Source organism: Pteropus vampyrus, unplaced genomic scaffold, assembly GCF_000151845.1.
Source record: "Pteropus vampyrus isolate Shadow unplaced genomic scaffold, Pvam_2.0 Scaffold444, whole genome shotgun sequence".
Lineage (NCBI taxonomy): Eukaryota > Metazoa > Chordata > Mammalia > Chiroptera > Pteropodidae > Pteropus > Pteropus vampyrus.
This window is the reverse complement of record NW_011889225.1, coordinates 1,339,322-1,356,429: the sequence shown is the minus strand read 5'-3', so window position 1 is coordinate 1,356,429 and position 17,108 is coordinate 1,339,322. Positions and strand designations below refer to the sequence as shown.

At 32.2% G+C, this 17,108-nt stretch overlaps 1 protein-coding gene across 2 annotated transcripts in view; it reads left to right on the top strand.

Annotated features, from left to right (window-relative positions):
* The window catches only part of SLCO1B3 (solute carrier organic anion transporter family member 1B3), a 37,340-nt gene extending 20,853 nt beyond the window's left edge, over window positions 1-16,487 (top strand). For both annotated transcript variants that reach the window (XM_023524097.1, XM_023524096.1), the window contains 6 exons: window positions 76-271; window positions 3,175-3,340; window positions 5,543-5,727; window positions 11,194-11,258; window positions 13,112-13,229; window positions 15,872-16,487. In XM_023524097.1, the coding sequence (XP_023379865.1) occupies window positions 76-271; window positions 3,175-3,340; window positions 5,543-5,727; window positions 11,194-11,258; window positions 13,112-13,229; window positions 15,872-16,085 (944 nt within the window). In that variant the 3' untranslated portion in view covers window positions 16,086-16,487. The remainder of the gene's footprint in view (window positions 1-75; window positions 272-3,174; window positions 3,341-5,542; window positions 5,728-11,193; window positions 11,259-13,111; window positions 13,230-15,871) is intronic.
* The last annotated feature ends 621 nt before the right edge of the window (window positions 16,488-17,108 follow it).

Here is a 17,108-nt window from a genome sequence, read left to right as displayed (position 1 = left end):
TGTGTTTCATGTTGAAAGACATTTCAGAATAATTATATGTATATAATGAAAATTTTTCTTTTCTTTTATTTCTAGGTTGCGTAACCTTACCGACTATTGCAACTGGAATGTTTGTAGGAGGATATATCATTAAAAAATTCAAATTTACCTTGCTTGGAATTGCCAAATATTTATTTTTTATCAATATATTGTCCACCTTATTCTACCAATTTAATTTTACACTAATTTGTGAAAGCAAATTGGTTGCTGGCCTAACCTTAACCTATGATGGGTTTGTATATATTAATATATATCAGTTGCATGATGTATAAACAATCTAATGTAAATGACTGTAAGGAAAACAGGACAGATGGCAACTTTAAACTTTCTTTTAACAGAAAATTTTCGACTTACAAATTCTTAAAACATCCATTTCTTAAAATTTCAAAACACTCTCTTTTTATTCTTCCCTTTATAAAAAGCTACCTAGGTTGTAATAATAGTTATCATCTATTGAGTGCTTACAAAGAGTGATGGATACTCTTATCCCGATTTCATAGATAGAGAAAGAAAGGCTTAGACACTCAGATTACATGGCTAGCAATGTTAAGATTCTGACTCAAATTTGGGGTTTTGGACTCCAAAACTCTGAGTTTTAACCGTTATAACCTTAAATGGATCATGAGAGGAATACAAATAGCATTTTCCAAATGTGACTGAATGATCTTTATCCAGTTGATGTTGATGTTTAACAACCATGTTTAGAAGAAAACATTTCCTTACATTGTACTACAAAGTTTTCCTTTTCTTCAAACTAATACTGTTTCTTCTTGTATTGTCTTTATTAACAGTAGAATTGATAAATAGCCTATCTATAATTGCATTTTAGACTCTAGAAAACCTTTAATTTTTATTATTATCAAGTATTGTGAAGTATCCCTAGTACTACGGTCTCTATCCCAAATAAAGGGCAAGATTCCTGTGCAGAGTTCTTATCATCTGAATACATTCAACAACTTGAGCTTAGAAAGGTTCATTTACATTCAAGCAACAAGCAAAGATCCTGGAATCACAGCTCAGTAACCATGCTCCTTAGTGCTGCTTTTTGTTGGCTCTGATCTTTTAAACTCTGGACCCTATGAGGTGTCAATTTTAACTTGTCGAATCTTCCCACATTTCCAACCTAACATAGTCTTGAATTATCTCCCAATTTCCTCCTTATGCTGACTATTATTACTTTTATCCAGCATGTCCCACTCTGGTAAACCAAACTACAGAGTATCTAGAACATTGAATTTTGGAGGTAAAAGAACTTTAGAAACCTTGCAACCCAAACCTTTTATATCCTCTTTCTTTATTAGAGACCCAGAGAAACCATGACTTGTTTGAAGTCATAGAATGCCTCCAGAATGATGCTGTGTTACATTATTGGTTCAAGGGCTCTCTGGTTGTCAGAGCAGTCTTTAGTCTTTAGCCAGTTCCTTAATAAGTATAATAACTGTTCCATCTATCTAAAAAAAGGCAACTAGAGCTCTATAGGATTTTTTTCAATCAGTAAAATTTTACCGAGTGCCTCCTTAAAGGTCAAGAAGATTTATAGGATACATCAGTGCCCTCATGGAATTCTTAGTATAATAATAGCAAACAACAGAATAAATGTATTCAGCATTTATGAAATGCTGATCAGTGGGGTAAGTTTTTAAAGTATAAACTAATGCAGAAGTTCTCAGAATGTTGTCTGAGGGTCTATAGGGGTTCCTAAGAGTTTATCAGCGTGTCAACAAATTATAAACTATTTTATAATAATACCCAAACACTATTTTCCTTTTTCATTCTCATTTTCTATGAATGTATAGTAATATTTTCTAAGGATACAAGATTTGCAATGATAACAACAGTCTGATGGCTAATGATGTGTGCTTGTGTATTCTCATGTATTAAAATTTTTCTAGTATTTACTTCTAATAGAATATACATCAACAGATATAACTTATTTGAACAAAAAAATCTTTGAGGCTCTCAATACTTTTCAGTGTGAAGGGCTACTGATAATAAAAAATTGAGAACCTTCAAATTAATTTTTTTACAAAAAAATTCCTATGAGGTTGATGTTATTATCTATGACTTACAAATGGCAAAATTGATTTTAGAAAGAGTAGTTACATTGCTATGATGTGGCAGAACTAATGTGAACACAGGAGTTTCTGATTGCGATGTCTAGACATTAATCATTAAACTTAATCACTCCTAGTTGTATGTCCCCAAGCAGAATTAGGTATTAGATGCCTTTTAGTAAAATTATTAATAATAGAATTTCTGAATGTACTTTTTTCTTTGTGTAAATTACTTCTCATCCAAAGATAATTTATCAATCTTCAATTATCAAGATTTTTACCAAAAACAAAAGATAATTTAAAATATTTATAATCAGAAAGCTAACTATACATGTGATCTATTTTATAATTTTAGCTATGTTTTGAGATTATATTTCATAATATAACTATGTTTTACAGTAATTCATTATAAAGTATATTACAGTTTCATTTAAAAATTATATGGATTTTTTTATTTTTTCTCAACTAATTTTATTTTTCTTGATTTTTAAAAAGTGATCCTTAGGGATTCTGCTTTAAGCATGTTGAATTCTTTTCTTATATAGTGAAAAATAGATTTTTAAATTCAAATTAGTTAAATAACATTCACAAATTTATGGGACTTTACAGTGAGCTGGAAAGAATCTTTGCTTAATGCCATTAGACATTGCTGAAAAGAAACTGAGTCACAAATAATGAATAAGCAATTTAATGAGTAATTTCTTAATAGAATCTCAACGACCTCTTGTCTAAGTCTTACCTATTCTCTTTGGTTTCTTTTTCTTGTTTTACTTTATCTAGATCATAAATCATGTCTGGGTAAAGATGGAGGGTGAATAAATTAATAAGCCCTGACATTTTTTTTTTTTGCCATTTTGGCTTCATCACTCATCAAATTTCTCTATCTAATTAAAAGACAGCCCTTTCCCTTCTTTCTGTTCTCCTCACTTTTCTCTTCCCTTCTCTCCCCTCCCCTCTCCTTCCATTCCCTTTCTTTCCCTTCCTTTCATTCATTTCCCTTCTTCCTCCTCCTTTTCCATCTGCTTCTCTCTCTCTCTCTCTCTCTCTCTCTTTTTGATATATATCTATCATATATTTCCAGAAATAATCCAGTGGCATCTCATATAAATGTGCCACTTTCTTATTGCAACTCAGACTGCAATTGTGATGAAAATCAGTGGGAACCAGTCTGTGGGGACAATGGAATTACTTACATATCACCTTGTCTAGCAGGATGTAAATCTTCAAGTGGCAATAAAAAACCTATAGTGAGTATTAGTTTTTTCTCTTCTCTCCTTAATCAAAATCATAGATTCGATTAACAAATACTTATCAAATTTTTCTATAACTAAGATCTCTAGTAAAAACATAAAAGAAAAAGACTTACAGTATTGTCTGTCATTGTGATGGCTGTGTTGTTGCACAAACAGAGCCTCATATACAATCTTGTTTGGACTTTATAAAATTTATACAAAAATTAAATTAAATTAAATCTGACTTGGGATATAAACAGGTTTTCCTGTTGCTTGAATTCTCATTTGAGATTACTCTCATATTTTTCCCTTTGAGTTTATGAGTATAACGTTTTGGAATTTAAATGCATTTACAATCTCTAAAAAGCATTTCATTGGACTAAAGGGTATGATTTCCATTAAGTTGGAGGTACTTCACCCTTCAGAATTTAGGGGATATTCCTGAGCCTACTCTTTGTCAATACTACCTGCCTTTCTAGAAAAACTATGTATATGTAATTTTTCATATAGATAAGTTTACCCCTAGGCTCATTATCCTTTTGACTTTCCAAAAATCATCAAGGCTTCAGCTCACTTGACTGTCCAATTCTTACATTCTAATTTTGATTTCTCCAAAATTGGCACTATTTCTCTACAGGATAACTTGGTATTCCGCTTACCTATAGCTAACATTGCCCATAGAAATCCATTTCCTTCTTCACTCAAAATGTTTCCTTCTATGAAAACTATGAGTTCTCTCCAATTCCCTGGGTAACTTCCAAGAATAGGGGATCAGGTATAGTGTTCTCTATTGTGCCTCTAATCCATTGACTATCTCACAAAGGAGGGGAGCCATTTCCTGGGCCCTTTTCCAATCATCAACATTAGCAACATGATTATTGCTCTCTTCCACACCCTTCTGTCTTTGATTTTCAAAATTTTAATCTTTTTCTTGCCCATAGTTCTTTTAATTGTAGTATTGAAGAGCAGCGAAAACTGTGAAGAATAAAGCACCTAGATTCTTTGAAACTAGGCCATAAATTTGCACAAATATGATCCAAGGGCTATACTTAAAACCCACATCGCCCTAAAAGTTCCCCATTTAATCCTTTGACTGAAAGTGCCCCCATTTAACCCATGGTTCCACTTTGTCCATTAGTGAAGGCTTGGGAGAGACATGATATCAGAATCCTAAAGAGAGCTCTGGTTAGTATGGTGACATTATTTTCTTAGTTTTTGGCAATGATACCATTTGGGGAGTACTGGGGAATTTTTTAACCAAACCTATAATAATAAAACATTCTTAATCATTCAAAATAATATTCTTCATGCCTAAATTTGGTTTTATTAGCCAATAGGCTTGCTACATAAAGGATTCCTCCATATTTTCCTTGTGAAAAGGTAAATTTTTGTCATCAGATAAGTATGGATTCAAATTCTTCCTCAATTTTTCGGTAATTAGTCTTCAGCACTAAGAGGTTTAAACTTTCCTTAAACCTTAGTTTAGCCTAGATGCAGAACAGAATTTATCGAAGCTGCCTATCTATGTAAAGTCTGTGCCAAATTAATCTCTAAAATCATCTGTTTCTAAGTTTTTCCCTTCTGTGCTCTAATTGTTAGGATATTCTGTTGGGCTGAACTTCTCTGATAATAACATCATCTATTTTATATGCTGTCATTTTGTTCTTGAATGTTGAGTTTGCTGGTCAAAGTAGAATTCCAGAACCACTGCCTGGCCTCTTTTCCCCTGGACTCTGCCCCACTTCAATGGGTAGCTCTAGTCCCAGATTTTGGCTCCTCTCAAACTACTATATTTTCTAGATTCCCTGGGTAATCCCCTCCCAAGAACTAGCCCTGACACTTAGTAGAGATTGTTAAACAGAATAAGTAGATGTGTTATAGAAAGTAAAAGTGAGTGGGAAAGAAATATTAAAGAATTTATATTAATGAGAAAATTACATACAGTTTCAGATATTAATTTCTTCTATACTTTCCTAGTTTTTAAATCATGGATAAATTAAATGTTAATGGTGAATTATATTTTCTCGTCTAGAAAGGAACCAGTAAACTATTTTACCTCTCAACTATTGAGCAATTATATTTTTAGAATCTTTTCTTTAAAAACTGTAAGTATTTTAGCTTTGCAGAATGAGACTACTTTAAATATTATAGACCATATTTATAGCCTAGTCATATTTTGCAAATACATTCTGTAATATTTCAAAAACTATGTTTTAGGTGTTTTATAACTGTAGTTGTGTGGAAGCAACTGGTTTCCAGAACAGAAATAACTCAGCGTATTTGGGTGCATGCCCAAGAGATGATGAGTGTAGAAAAAAATTTCATATTTATATAGTATTGCAAATCCTGAATTCTTTTACAACTGCATTGGGAACTGCTTCAACTATCATGCTGCTTTTTAAGTGAGTATGATTTTTTTAAAGCATTCTTATGTATATTAGACTATAAACATATCTAATAATGTATATATTTTCCATAATATATTTAGAACCCAAATTCATATTGTGTTACATTTTAATGTTTTAAGAATGTACAGTCTTAAGATTATTGTGATACTTCAATGCCATAATTAATAATAACTTTGCTTCTGATTCTTACATTACAAAATCTTGATTCCATTTTTTCTCCTTTTACTAAGAATATTAAAACACAGACTGATTGACAGTCACCTCAGTCCTAAAAGAATCCCTGTTGTGATTCTAAAATAACTCCTACTTTTGATATGCCTTGCTCCCTGATGAGCCTGTCAGAGTGAATCACCTATGATTTTATTGAAAGAAAACATTTGGAAAACAGACTGTATAATATAGAGACTATGATATTTCAAAGCTTTTAATCTACTCTCAGAATGGCTATTGACCTAGTCTCTCAAATACCTTCATAGAACAGAGAAAAATATATGAACAGAAGTCATTCTTTTCTTCACTCATTGAACATATTTAATGAAATATTTGATGAAGAATGTTCCATAGTAAATAAAACAGATAAAGTACTTATTTCCATACAGTTTAGAGTATGATAGGAAAAATTGATGTAAAACAGCTTAAAAATAAAAACATAATTATAAATTGTCATTAGTATTCCTAAGGAAAAAGAGGTCTATTAAAGGGAATAATAAGAAAGACCTAATTTTGGATTGAGGTGAGGAGCTGTGAAGAAGAGGACTCAGAGAGTATCTCTCAAAAAAAAAAAAAAAGGTATTTAATCTAAAGGTCAAAAGAATAAGATAAAGTTAGTCAAATGAAGAACTTTACAGGTCTAAGTGCCAATGCAGAAAAGAGCTGATGTGTTTGAGAAATGAAAACAAGCCTGTTGGGTGGAACATACTGAGTGAGAGAGAAATGGCAGAAGATAAAATTAAAGAATTAGGAAGGAATCAGATAATTTTACCCTATTGGTAAAATTAATTATTCAGTCACCTAAAATTGAAAACATAAAGACTTGAATGTAGATCTCAAATTATATATATAGTGACCTGGGTTAACATCTAATTATACTTTTAAGACCTAGGTGTTGACCACAAGTCACTGTTAGTTAATAGCATGACCTAGAAGGGAAAAAATAAATGTACTAACTTTTGTTAAAATGAATATAGACCTGTAAACTGAGTCTACAGTTGTTTAAATTCTACTCTGACCCCAAATCTTCTCAAATTTATTCCACAGATATAGCTCCACCTTAATATAAATTAATGTCTACTCAAAAGGAGAAGTCTTCCATATTTGCCAAATTACAGATATTTACTTACAGAAAAATCATCTCAAAACTTCATGTTATCTTGCATCTCAATAAGTTTTAGCTTCTTAATTTAAAATCTTTCATGAAAAGAAAGAGAGTTTTAGAGATATCATTGCTCCATTGTTGATAACATCTATATTTTATCTTTTAGAGAAAATGGTTAAGATTAATATCACCATTTGTCAAAAACATTTATTAATCTTTCATCAACCTTTGATTTTACCAAAAGGAAACTTTTGTGAAATAGACTGTAAAACAAAAATATAAACTTTAATCTATTAATGATTTTCCAGCTCTTATGTTACAAGGATAGTGTTAAAACTAGACTAAACAGTACTGATATTATTCAGTCATTCAATATATATTCATTATGTGTTGGGCACAATTCTAGATGCTGAGGACAGAACTGTGAACAAAGTGATGAAGGCCCTAATTTTATCAGCTTCCAGTGAGGTCAGGGGATGGAGAACTGGATGCATGTAGAAGAAAACCCAGTAAATAAATAAGCTCCTAAATATGTAAAATAGAAGAGGTGTTAAGCATTAAAAAGAAAAATAAATCAGAGTAAGGCTATAGATGCAGGGAGAGGCTGGTGGCAGGTAAGCAGTAATAATTCAACTATTGTGTTTTGGAAGTCATGTTAAAAGACCTGAAAAAAGAATGAAAATACAAGTCATACTGATATAAGGATAGGTACAGAGCAATCTAGGCAAGATAGTAGCAAAAGTAAAGGCCCTGAAGTGGACCATACTTGACACATACAAGATTAACAGTGTGTAAGGAAAAGAGAGCTATTACGGTCCAGATAATAGACGCTTTGGGTCACAAGAAAGACTTGGAGTTTATTCTAATTGTATTGAGAAGTTGGCAGAGAGATTTAAACATGAGAATTATACGACTGGCTCATTCAATTAGAAGACCACTATGGCTATTGTGTAAAGAAAATGTTTTGGGGAGGCAAGAATAGACATAGGAAAAGCAGAAGGCTGTGATAGTTCTTCATGGGATAGAAGCATGATCGAAGATGGTGATGGTAAAGGAAGTAGGAAGTTATTGAATCTTCAGTCTTTGTTTTGGTTTTAAGGCAAAGTCAGTAGGATTTGCTGATGGATTGAATGTGGCATGTAAAAATGAAAATTAAGGATGATCCCAAGATTATGGCCTACCTCTGAGAGGATGGTGATACTATTGAACAAATTGGGGAGGGCTAGGGAAGAGCAGATTGGAGAAAATGGAGAAGCAAGAATTTGTAATATCCCTGTAATTCTGAGATGTCTGTTAGATCTCCAGCGACAGGTCACATATACAACCTGACATTTAGGAGAAATAATGGAGCCAGAGACATAAATTTTAGAATCAGCATCATACAGATAGTATTTAAATCTTTAACACTGTTGAGATCTTCTAGGGATCGAGTACAGATACATACAACATCTTAGGACCAGGTCCTAGACACTCTAACTTCAAGACCAAGAATAAGAGGAGAATCCAGTGAAGGAAACTGAGAAGGAGGTCCCACGAGGTCAGAGAAAAACCAAGATGGCAATGTCTCAAAAGCCAAATTAAGAATGTATCATGAAGGAGGGAGTGAGCAACTGTATCAAGGGCTGCTCAGAGGTCATGGATGTTAAAGGCTAGGAAGTAACCATTGGATTTTTTATGTGCTGGCCAAGTTAGCTTTGACAAAAACAGTACATGAAGATGAGAGGGGGAAAAGCTACTTCGCAATGGATCCAGAAAAAATGCAAGAAGGGGAAGTGCAGATAGCCAGGAGGAAATTTTCTTTTTAGGTGTAGAATTTTAAAAAGAAGCAAAGAAAAGGTGTGTTTAGCTAGCAAAGTGTAGAATCAAGAATTCTGTTTATGTTTAATGCCAGATATTATAACAAGCTTTCATGCTGATGAGAATTAACCAGTAGAGATGAAGGAAGTTGATAATGCAGGAAAGAGGAGGAACAATAGCAGAGGAAGATGAAAAGGGATATAAACAAGTGCACAGTGTTTACTCTGTAATAGAAGGGAAGATCATCTATGTGGGTAAAAAGCATGCAAATGTGTAGCTTCAGGAATGCAAGGGCATACAAATTTTTTTCTGAATACTTCTACTCTGTTAAATAGAAAGCAAGGTAATCAGCTGAGAGTGAGAAGGAAAAAGAAAGAGGCTTGAGAAGAGATCAGGAAATGTAAACAAGTAATCTTGAAAATTGGGGGATAAACTGATTGGGAAAATGGACTAGTAAAATACAGTAAGATTGCACTGGTAATCCACCCAGGGTTTGCACTTATGAATTTAAAATGAGCCTAATCAGCATGGTCAAATAATTTCCCCCAGCCAGTGCAGCATTGTGGTTATAGGTCCAGAAGAAGCTGATGTTAGATGAAAGAATCTTTCTTTGTCTAGTACAATAAAGGATGAGAAGGACAAAAAAGTCCAGGATATATGCAAGCAGTGATTGCAACGAGAGATCATGGTGAGAAAGGAACTGAGTAAACTAGAGATGACCTGTGAAAAAGTGGGAAGAGCCAAGAACCTAAAGAGCCCCATGGGGCTGAAGCATGTTGGAGTTGGTTTATTAGAGTGAATGAATTTAAAATTTAAGAGGTTGTTTTGAAGAAGGGGATGCTCAAAATAGAGAATTAGGGAAGTGCATACTGATTGTCATGACCATGGAATGGAAGTAAGAACAATGGAATGAAGCAATCAAGAAACTGGAAGGCCAGATCATTGGAATGATAGTCCACATGAATATTAAAATAACTAGGAAAAGTGGCAGAAATAATTTTGGGAAAAGAATGACGGAGAACCTAGTTCTAAAATCATCAAGGATGAATGATGGAGGTGGTAGGTCAACTCTGTAGATACTACAAGAAGTAGTTTAGGGAAGTGAGAGGTTTTTCAGAGGAGACACTCATGTCTAGAAGTGGTTTTTTAAAAAAAGCAAGAACACCTACACTTCAGGGCCAGTGATACACAGGATGTTAGAGAAAGTTGAGAGTTTCACAGAAAGAGACCCATCAATAGGCAGCCAATTTTGTTTAGAACAAGAAAGTGAAGAAATTGCTAAAATTGTAGGATATAAGTATTTGGCTGGTAACAGACTATGAGTTTCAGGGGATACAATGGAAGAATTTAAGTGATTGAAAAGGAGTAGAGACTGGATGTGATTAAAGGATGTACTAAACCATGTTGAGTAAGAGTCCTGGGACCAAGAGATAAAGAAACTAGCCTAGGAGAGGTTAAGTGACTTCTCTATGTCACTTGGTTGGTATGAAACATCAATTTATCTCTTTATTCTCAAGGATAAGAACTAACATGAATCTTCTAGGAGGCACTTTGAAAATGTTTGTTGAATGACTAAATCTACTTATCTCTGTGAAGAAATATAGTCATCCAAACAGTTCAAGAAAAAAATAAGTCTTCGTATCAGTTAATTCAGTATTTCAGTAAAAAATTGGATTTTTGAGCCTCAGTCACCCTCTCTCCATTGCTGCTGGATAACTCATGTACTAGGTTGTCATAGAGATGGTACTGTCACCTGCTCATTGAACACAGAAAATGGAATTGTGGAAATAACTTTCTAAATGAAAGAGTGAATTAATTTCTAAGAGAGGTTACAAATGTGCTTGCTACCTTTAAAATGACATTAAAATACATTAGATACTAAAATACAGATACCTTTCTGACCCCCCAGTTATATTATGTAGTTCATGAATCATATTAGTCAATACTTCTGTTAACAGCAATGACAAAAATTTAGATGACAAAAAGAGCTCTGCTAAGACCTAGACTTAGATTAAAGTATCTGCTCATGGCCTGTGTCAACTAGACTACACAAAATCAGTTTCTTCATAGACATAATAAAGTCTATTTCAACCACTCTCTCATTGAATTTAATCATGATCCAATATGAAAATGTTTGTTAAGTTGTCTTGAAATTGTAATGCATTAAATGAATAAGGGTCTTATTATTATTATCATTCAAATGTTTTTCTTTTAAAACAACTGAAAAAATATATTTTAATGTTTTCATTAGACCATGAAGAACAATGACATTGAGAAACGTTTTACTATTGGACTCAGCTTTGGATTTTAGAGGTGTTTAATGATTTCTTGCCTTTATTTTATTTCAGAAATGTTCAACCTGAACTGAAATCGCTTGCAATGGGTGTTCATTCACTAATTATACGATCACTAGGTATGATAAATACACAGATTATAAGTTCAAGATATAAATTTTCGTGTCAAAGCTCAAAGACTGATTTTAATTAATTTCAAATTTTAAGAAAATAAAAAAAGAATAGTATAAGTAAAAACCATTTCTATTCTTATGGTAAATGATAAATAATAAGAGACAGAGGAAAACTGTGTAATCTAAAAGAGAATTCGATTGTTAATTATAGTTCAAGTTCATCTTTAACTAGAACAAGGAATCATATTTGTTTTACGCTCTGTATTACGATATGCTGAAATAGGATTAAGAAAAGAGAAAGTTTTTCTAGCACCATAAAATAGAAAGAAAGGAACTTTGTCATCCCAGTTGTGAGCTCTATTTTGATATGTCTAATATATGTGGCACAGTGGACCTAATTGCTGCTATGGGAAAAATATATGCTGAGTACCATACTTGCAATTTACAAACAATTGTCTTCAATACAATAAATGTGTAAACTGTCTATAGAGTATATTAAACTGAAAAAGGTATCTGGAAAACAGATTATTTGAAGTTTTAAAATTCCATTAATGATTTAAGACCAAATTTGTTACCTAAAAATGTAATTCAATAAGTTTGATCAAATCAGTGGTTTTGTATGGGGAAAAGAAATTATTGGCATATATTTTTTATTTTTCAAAGGGTAGCTGTGATTTTTTGAAATCTGTGAATTTCTCACCCATTTTTTCCTCAGATATATTGGCCTCATATACCAACCCCTTATCATTTAAGATTTCTCATTCTCAGAAAATTGAGAATGATTAAAAATAAATGAAATCAGTAAAATTGTAAAATGTGAATCACTACCATTTTATGTAACAAAATAAAAATTGAAAATTATTTATCAAAATACAAAAAAAGAACAAAGTATAATTATGAATACTTCAGTTCTACCATCTGAAGAATAGAGCTCTACTGTCGTGTTTAAAAATTTTTGATCAAATTACCAATGCTTAGAACTAGGAGTCAATCTCATAGTTTATTCAAATAACAGTAAAAGCAGACAGGTATATCTATCATAAGATAATGCAAATGTTCCTGAAAAATCTTACAGTCTGCAAAATTATATACCACAAATAAAAATTGGATTAGGCACAGACCACTAGAGACTGAGGCATCATTGTAATCAAACACTAATAGAAACAAAATTCAGCACCACAGGCCCTAACCTGGACAACCCAGGCTGCTTCAAAAGGCATTAAAAATGCAAACAATCTATGGAGAGAAAAATATATGATCATGGGCTCTAGTGACACTAAAAACAGAGAAAGAAGGACAACTGGCCAGGAGCCTAGCATTCTCTGAGTTTGGGCCTGGGCTTTTTAATAGAGGAAGTCCTAGTGTTGGCACTCACCTTTTAATTTTCTTAAAAATAGTATTGAAAAATCTCTTGCCTTTGTAGCAGTTAAGCTGCAAGTTTTTTTCATTTCCTCATGAAATTATGTCTACTCTCATTCTTCCAGCTCTCTTTGTCTAAAAAAAAAAAAAAAAATTGCACATGAACCAACATGACTTTCAAGTTTTATTAACAACATTTTTCTTTTTAACTTAAGTTGGCATTATAGGAAGAACAGAGTGTACAGGAATATAAAATTTCTTTTTCTCTATGTGTGGTGGCAGGGTGAGGGTAGATAATAGATGTCTATGCTATTATATGTGGTTCGAGATTTTGAGATTCCTAATAATCTTAATTCTTGAGTAGAGTTAGGTCAAAACAATGGAAGAATTCTCCAAAATTTTTAACTTTTATTTATTCCAAAGTGTACCAATGTAGAATATCACCCAGTTACATTTGAAACATGTTTCTTAGATTGATGTCTTCTCATCTCATGTTGTAGGAGGAATTCCAGCTCCTATATATTTTGGGGCCCTGATTGATAAAACATGTATGAAGTGGTCCATCAACAGCTCTGGAAAGCAAGGGTCTTGTAGAATATATAATTCCAAGTTATTTGGGTAAGTTGTCATTAATATATTTCATTAATTTGTATTTTTCCCTTGACTATTCTTAAAGGATGAGGTTTCATTGTCAGTATAATAATATTAATAGTTATAGCCATCATTTAATAAACCATATTCAGCATTGTATCAGGCAATCTGGTATCTCATTTTAATACTCATAGAAACTCTAGAAAATATATGTTTTTTTTTCCTTAGATATGAAGAAACCAAGTATAAAAAAGAATAACTTGTTCAAAATCTCACAGCTAATAATAAAAAGATCTGGAATTTATTCTCAAATCTTGTCATTTCCAAAACTTCTCCTAATATTAAACAACAACAATAGCTATATTCAATGGCCTCTGGCTTCTCTTGGAAGATACAAAATTACCTACTGGGGCTCTAGTCATAGGGAACAAAAAGGAAAGAATTGTTTCTATACTCTTCTATTCATAAGGAAAAAAACTATATGGCCATTTAGAAAAAAATAGTGGCAGTAATACCTTAACTTTAAATAAAAATTAATTGCAGATTAATCAAATATGCAAATATGAAACTGCAAGTATTAGAAGAAATTATGATAGAAATTCTTTTAATTATCTAGGAAGAAGGAATGTTTTTAAGTGTGACCCAAACCCCAAAATCATAGTAGAAAAAAAAGATAAAATATATTTTTTTTAAATTCTGTGTCATAAAACTTATCTGAAGCAAATTCAAAGACAAAAGATAAATTGGAAAAAAAATTGTAACTCATGACACAGACACAAGGCAAATGTCCTAAATATATAAAGAGCTCTTAAATAATGAAAATAATATCAAATGCTGGCAAGGATGCGAAACATCAGGAGCTCTTTCATTTTGCTAGTGGAAAAGCAAAATGTTACAGCCAGTGTGGAAAACAGTATGACAATTTCTTACTAGCTAAACATAGGCTTATTGTGTAACCAAGGAATTGTGTTCTTGGGTATTTATTTACCCAAATGAGCTGGAAACTTACAGCCGCACAAAAGCCTGCACATTAGTGTTTATAGCAGTTTTATTCATAATTGCCACACAAAAAAAAATGGAAGCAACTGAGATGTCTTTTAGTAGGTAAATAAACAAATTGCGATACTTTCATACAACAAAATATTATTCAACAATATAAAGAAATGAGCTATCAAGTTACAAAAAAAATTAGGCAGAAATGTAAATGCGCATTGCTAAGAGAAATAAGGCAGTCTGAAAAAGCTACATACTTTATGATTCCAAACATAGAATCTTTCATAAAGTTTGAGCCAGGAAACAACTCTCTTTAGAACTCAGCATTTTGTAGCTCACTCATGGCTCTTATCTCTTTCCCTTTGGTTAGTCGTGTTCATTGTTTAAAGTACTTTGCAAAGTAATTGCCTAAATATTGTCTAAAGTAGAATTTTTTTTTTTTAAAAAAAAGTGGTGCACTCACCAATGAATACATAAAAATAGTTCAATCGTTATCCTGTGACTTTTTTAGATTTATTATGTAGAGATAATAACCAGATAATCATTCATTGATTTTATCTAGCAAGACAAATATCATCAATTCCTAATCCAAAGAATAGAAATCTATATTATGATATAAGTCCTAAATCTAAACCCAACTTCTTCAAGTTTTCTCAGCAATAGTCACCTAACCAGAAACCTACATTAATTTTCTGGATAGCAATGGAATTTTTTAAAAGTTCAACATTAGTGTATTACTACTTGACATAACCCAAGCATGAGGCAAATATACTTGAAGACTTTTAAAATATTTCTTTCATTTTATTTGGTAGACCACAAGATCCCACTGAAGATTAAAATTGAAATAAACTTAAGTTTAAACAGGTCAAAATTATATAATTGATTCCATTCACCTTCAATTAAACCTGATTGTTCAAAATATTTTTTGCATAAAGCTTGTCGACATTTAGTTAACAATGTCGTGAAGCCAGTGAGTGCTTCCTAACCTACCATGTTAATTGTCGTCAGTTTTTCCTGCTCTTTATAATCATCTGAAGAGCTTTAAAAAAATACTAATTTCTGTGTCCTACCTGTAGAGATTTTGATTTAATTCATCAAGGGGTGCGGCCTGAGCGTGAAAGTTTTTTAATCTCTTCAGGTGACTTTTTGTTTGTTTGTTCCTCAGGTGATTTTAATTATTTTAATTGAGACTCACAGGAATAGACCTTGTGTGCTAGATTGTTTTGTGTGGTTTTGTTAAATACTTCCAGTAGGCCATGCTGCAGGGCCTTTCAGACTGCATTCAGCCTATAAGCTAAACGTTGGCTCTTGGTTCAATCTAAATGCATTCAATTTGGTTATCTCAGTCAATTCATTCTCTTTATAATCTGTCGCACTACACATGAACTAATCTGCCTCAGAGAAAGTTAACCATTCCAAATACACCTTTTTTTATAGAAAGCACTTGGGTAGATCATTAACCACCCTTAGTTTCTGTTTAAAATATTCTGCTTAATATTCCATTTAAAATAATCAAAAACTCCTTATGCACCAACAAAAAGAATCATTAGAATTGCTGCCTTAATATTTTTATGTATAATTTCTAACAATTTTTTAAGGTCTTCTGCATACTGGAGAGGAGCTCTGTAAATTATGTCATACAATTTAAAATGAAAATTGACTTTTTCTTTTCACAGGTACAGCTTCTGGGGCTTGATTGGGAGCACTAAGTTGTTAACAGTTATTTTGTTTATCGCATTTATTTATGCTATGAAGAAAAAATATCAAGGAAAAGATACCAAGGTATCAGAAAATGGAAGAAAAACTGTGAATGAAGAAAACTTAAAATTCTTAAATAATTATGGACGTTGCATACCTCCTGCCAGAGCAGATAGTGAAACACACATGTGAGGGGAGGGAAAAAAAATCCTGTTGCTGTGTTTCCAATCAACAGTGTGTACATTCAGTAGGATGTCATTTCTGAGCATTTTCCGATTCTTTTGCTGATAATTCCCATACTCTTTACATGTGATGGAACAATAAATTACCTATGAATTTATAATAATGAAACAAACTATAAACAAAAAGGAATAGAAGTACTCATTGTTAGCATGAGGCTATGTATTTGTGGTTAAGATTAGAACATATGATCCATGTAAATTTAAAGTGAGATTAGTATGTAATAGAAGAAAAAATATTTGCTCAGGCAACATAACTCAATAAAATCAGTGACTAGGTAGAGATGAAAGGGGGGAGCAGAAATTAATAGCCTAAATTAAAAAAAAAAAAATCTTAAGATTAAAAAAAAAAAAAGTCGAGACCAGTTACTCAAGCCTGAAGTCTAGTATGATGGAGCATTTATATTGTCATGACATCTGTCATTCATGTATTAAGTCATATATTTCTCAAACCTTATCATTTATAATTTAAAATTGAATTTATCTAGCAACCCCTGATGCAACTTCTTCCAATCTCTCATTAAAATACTGCTGAAGATATAGCGATAATCAAAAATTTGCAGGCTATGATTATCAGACAACATATTACAGAATGTATTTTAAGTTTCTTTAGGGCCCATGTAAATAACTTAATATAAATCCATGGAAAAGGATTAAGAAAAACTGACATAAACTTGAGAAAGCAAAGCCCATTTAAAAGATGTGTCTTCATTTCATGTCTGCTCCTGGAAGAAGTGAAGTCCATATCAGATCATTTATGAGCTGTCTCTCAATTACATAGTTTTTTTGCGTGTTTATTTGTTTGTTTGTTTGTTTGTTTTGTGCACAAAGATATATCTTTCACATCCCCGCAAGTAGGACAAGAAATAGAGTGATAGAGTACAAATATTTAAATACTGAATTTGCTAGTGACAGCAGCATTGTTATTGTGAATGCTAGAAATTATAGTGTTTATTCTGATAGGTTAAAATAAATT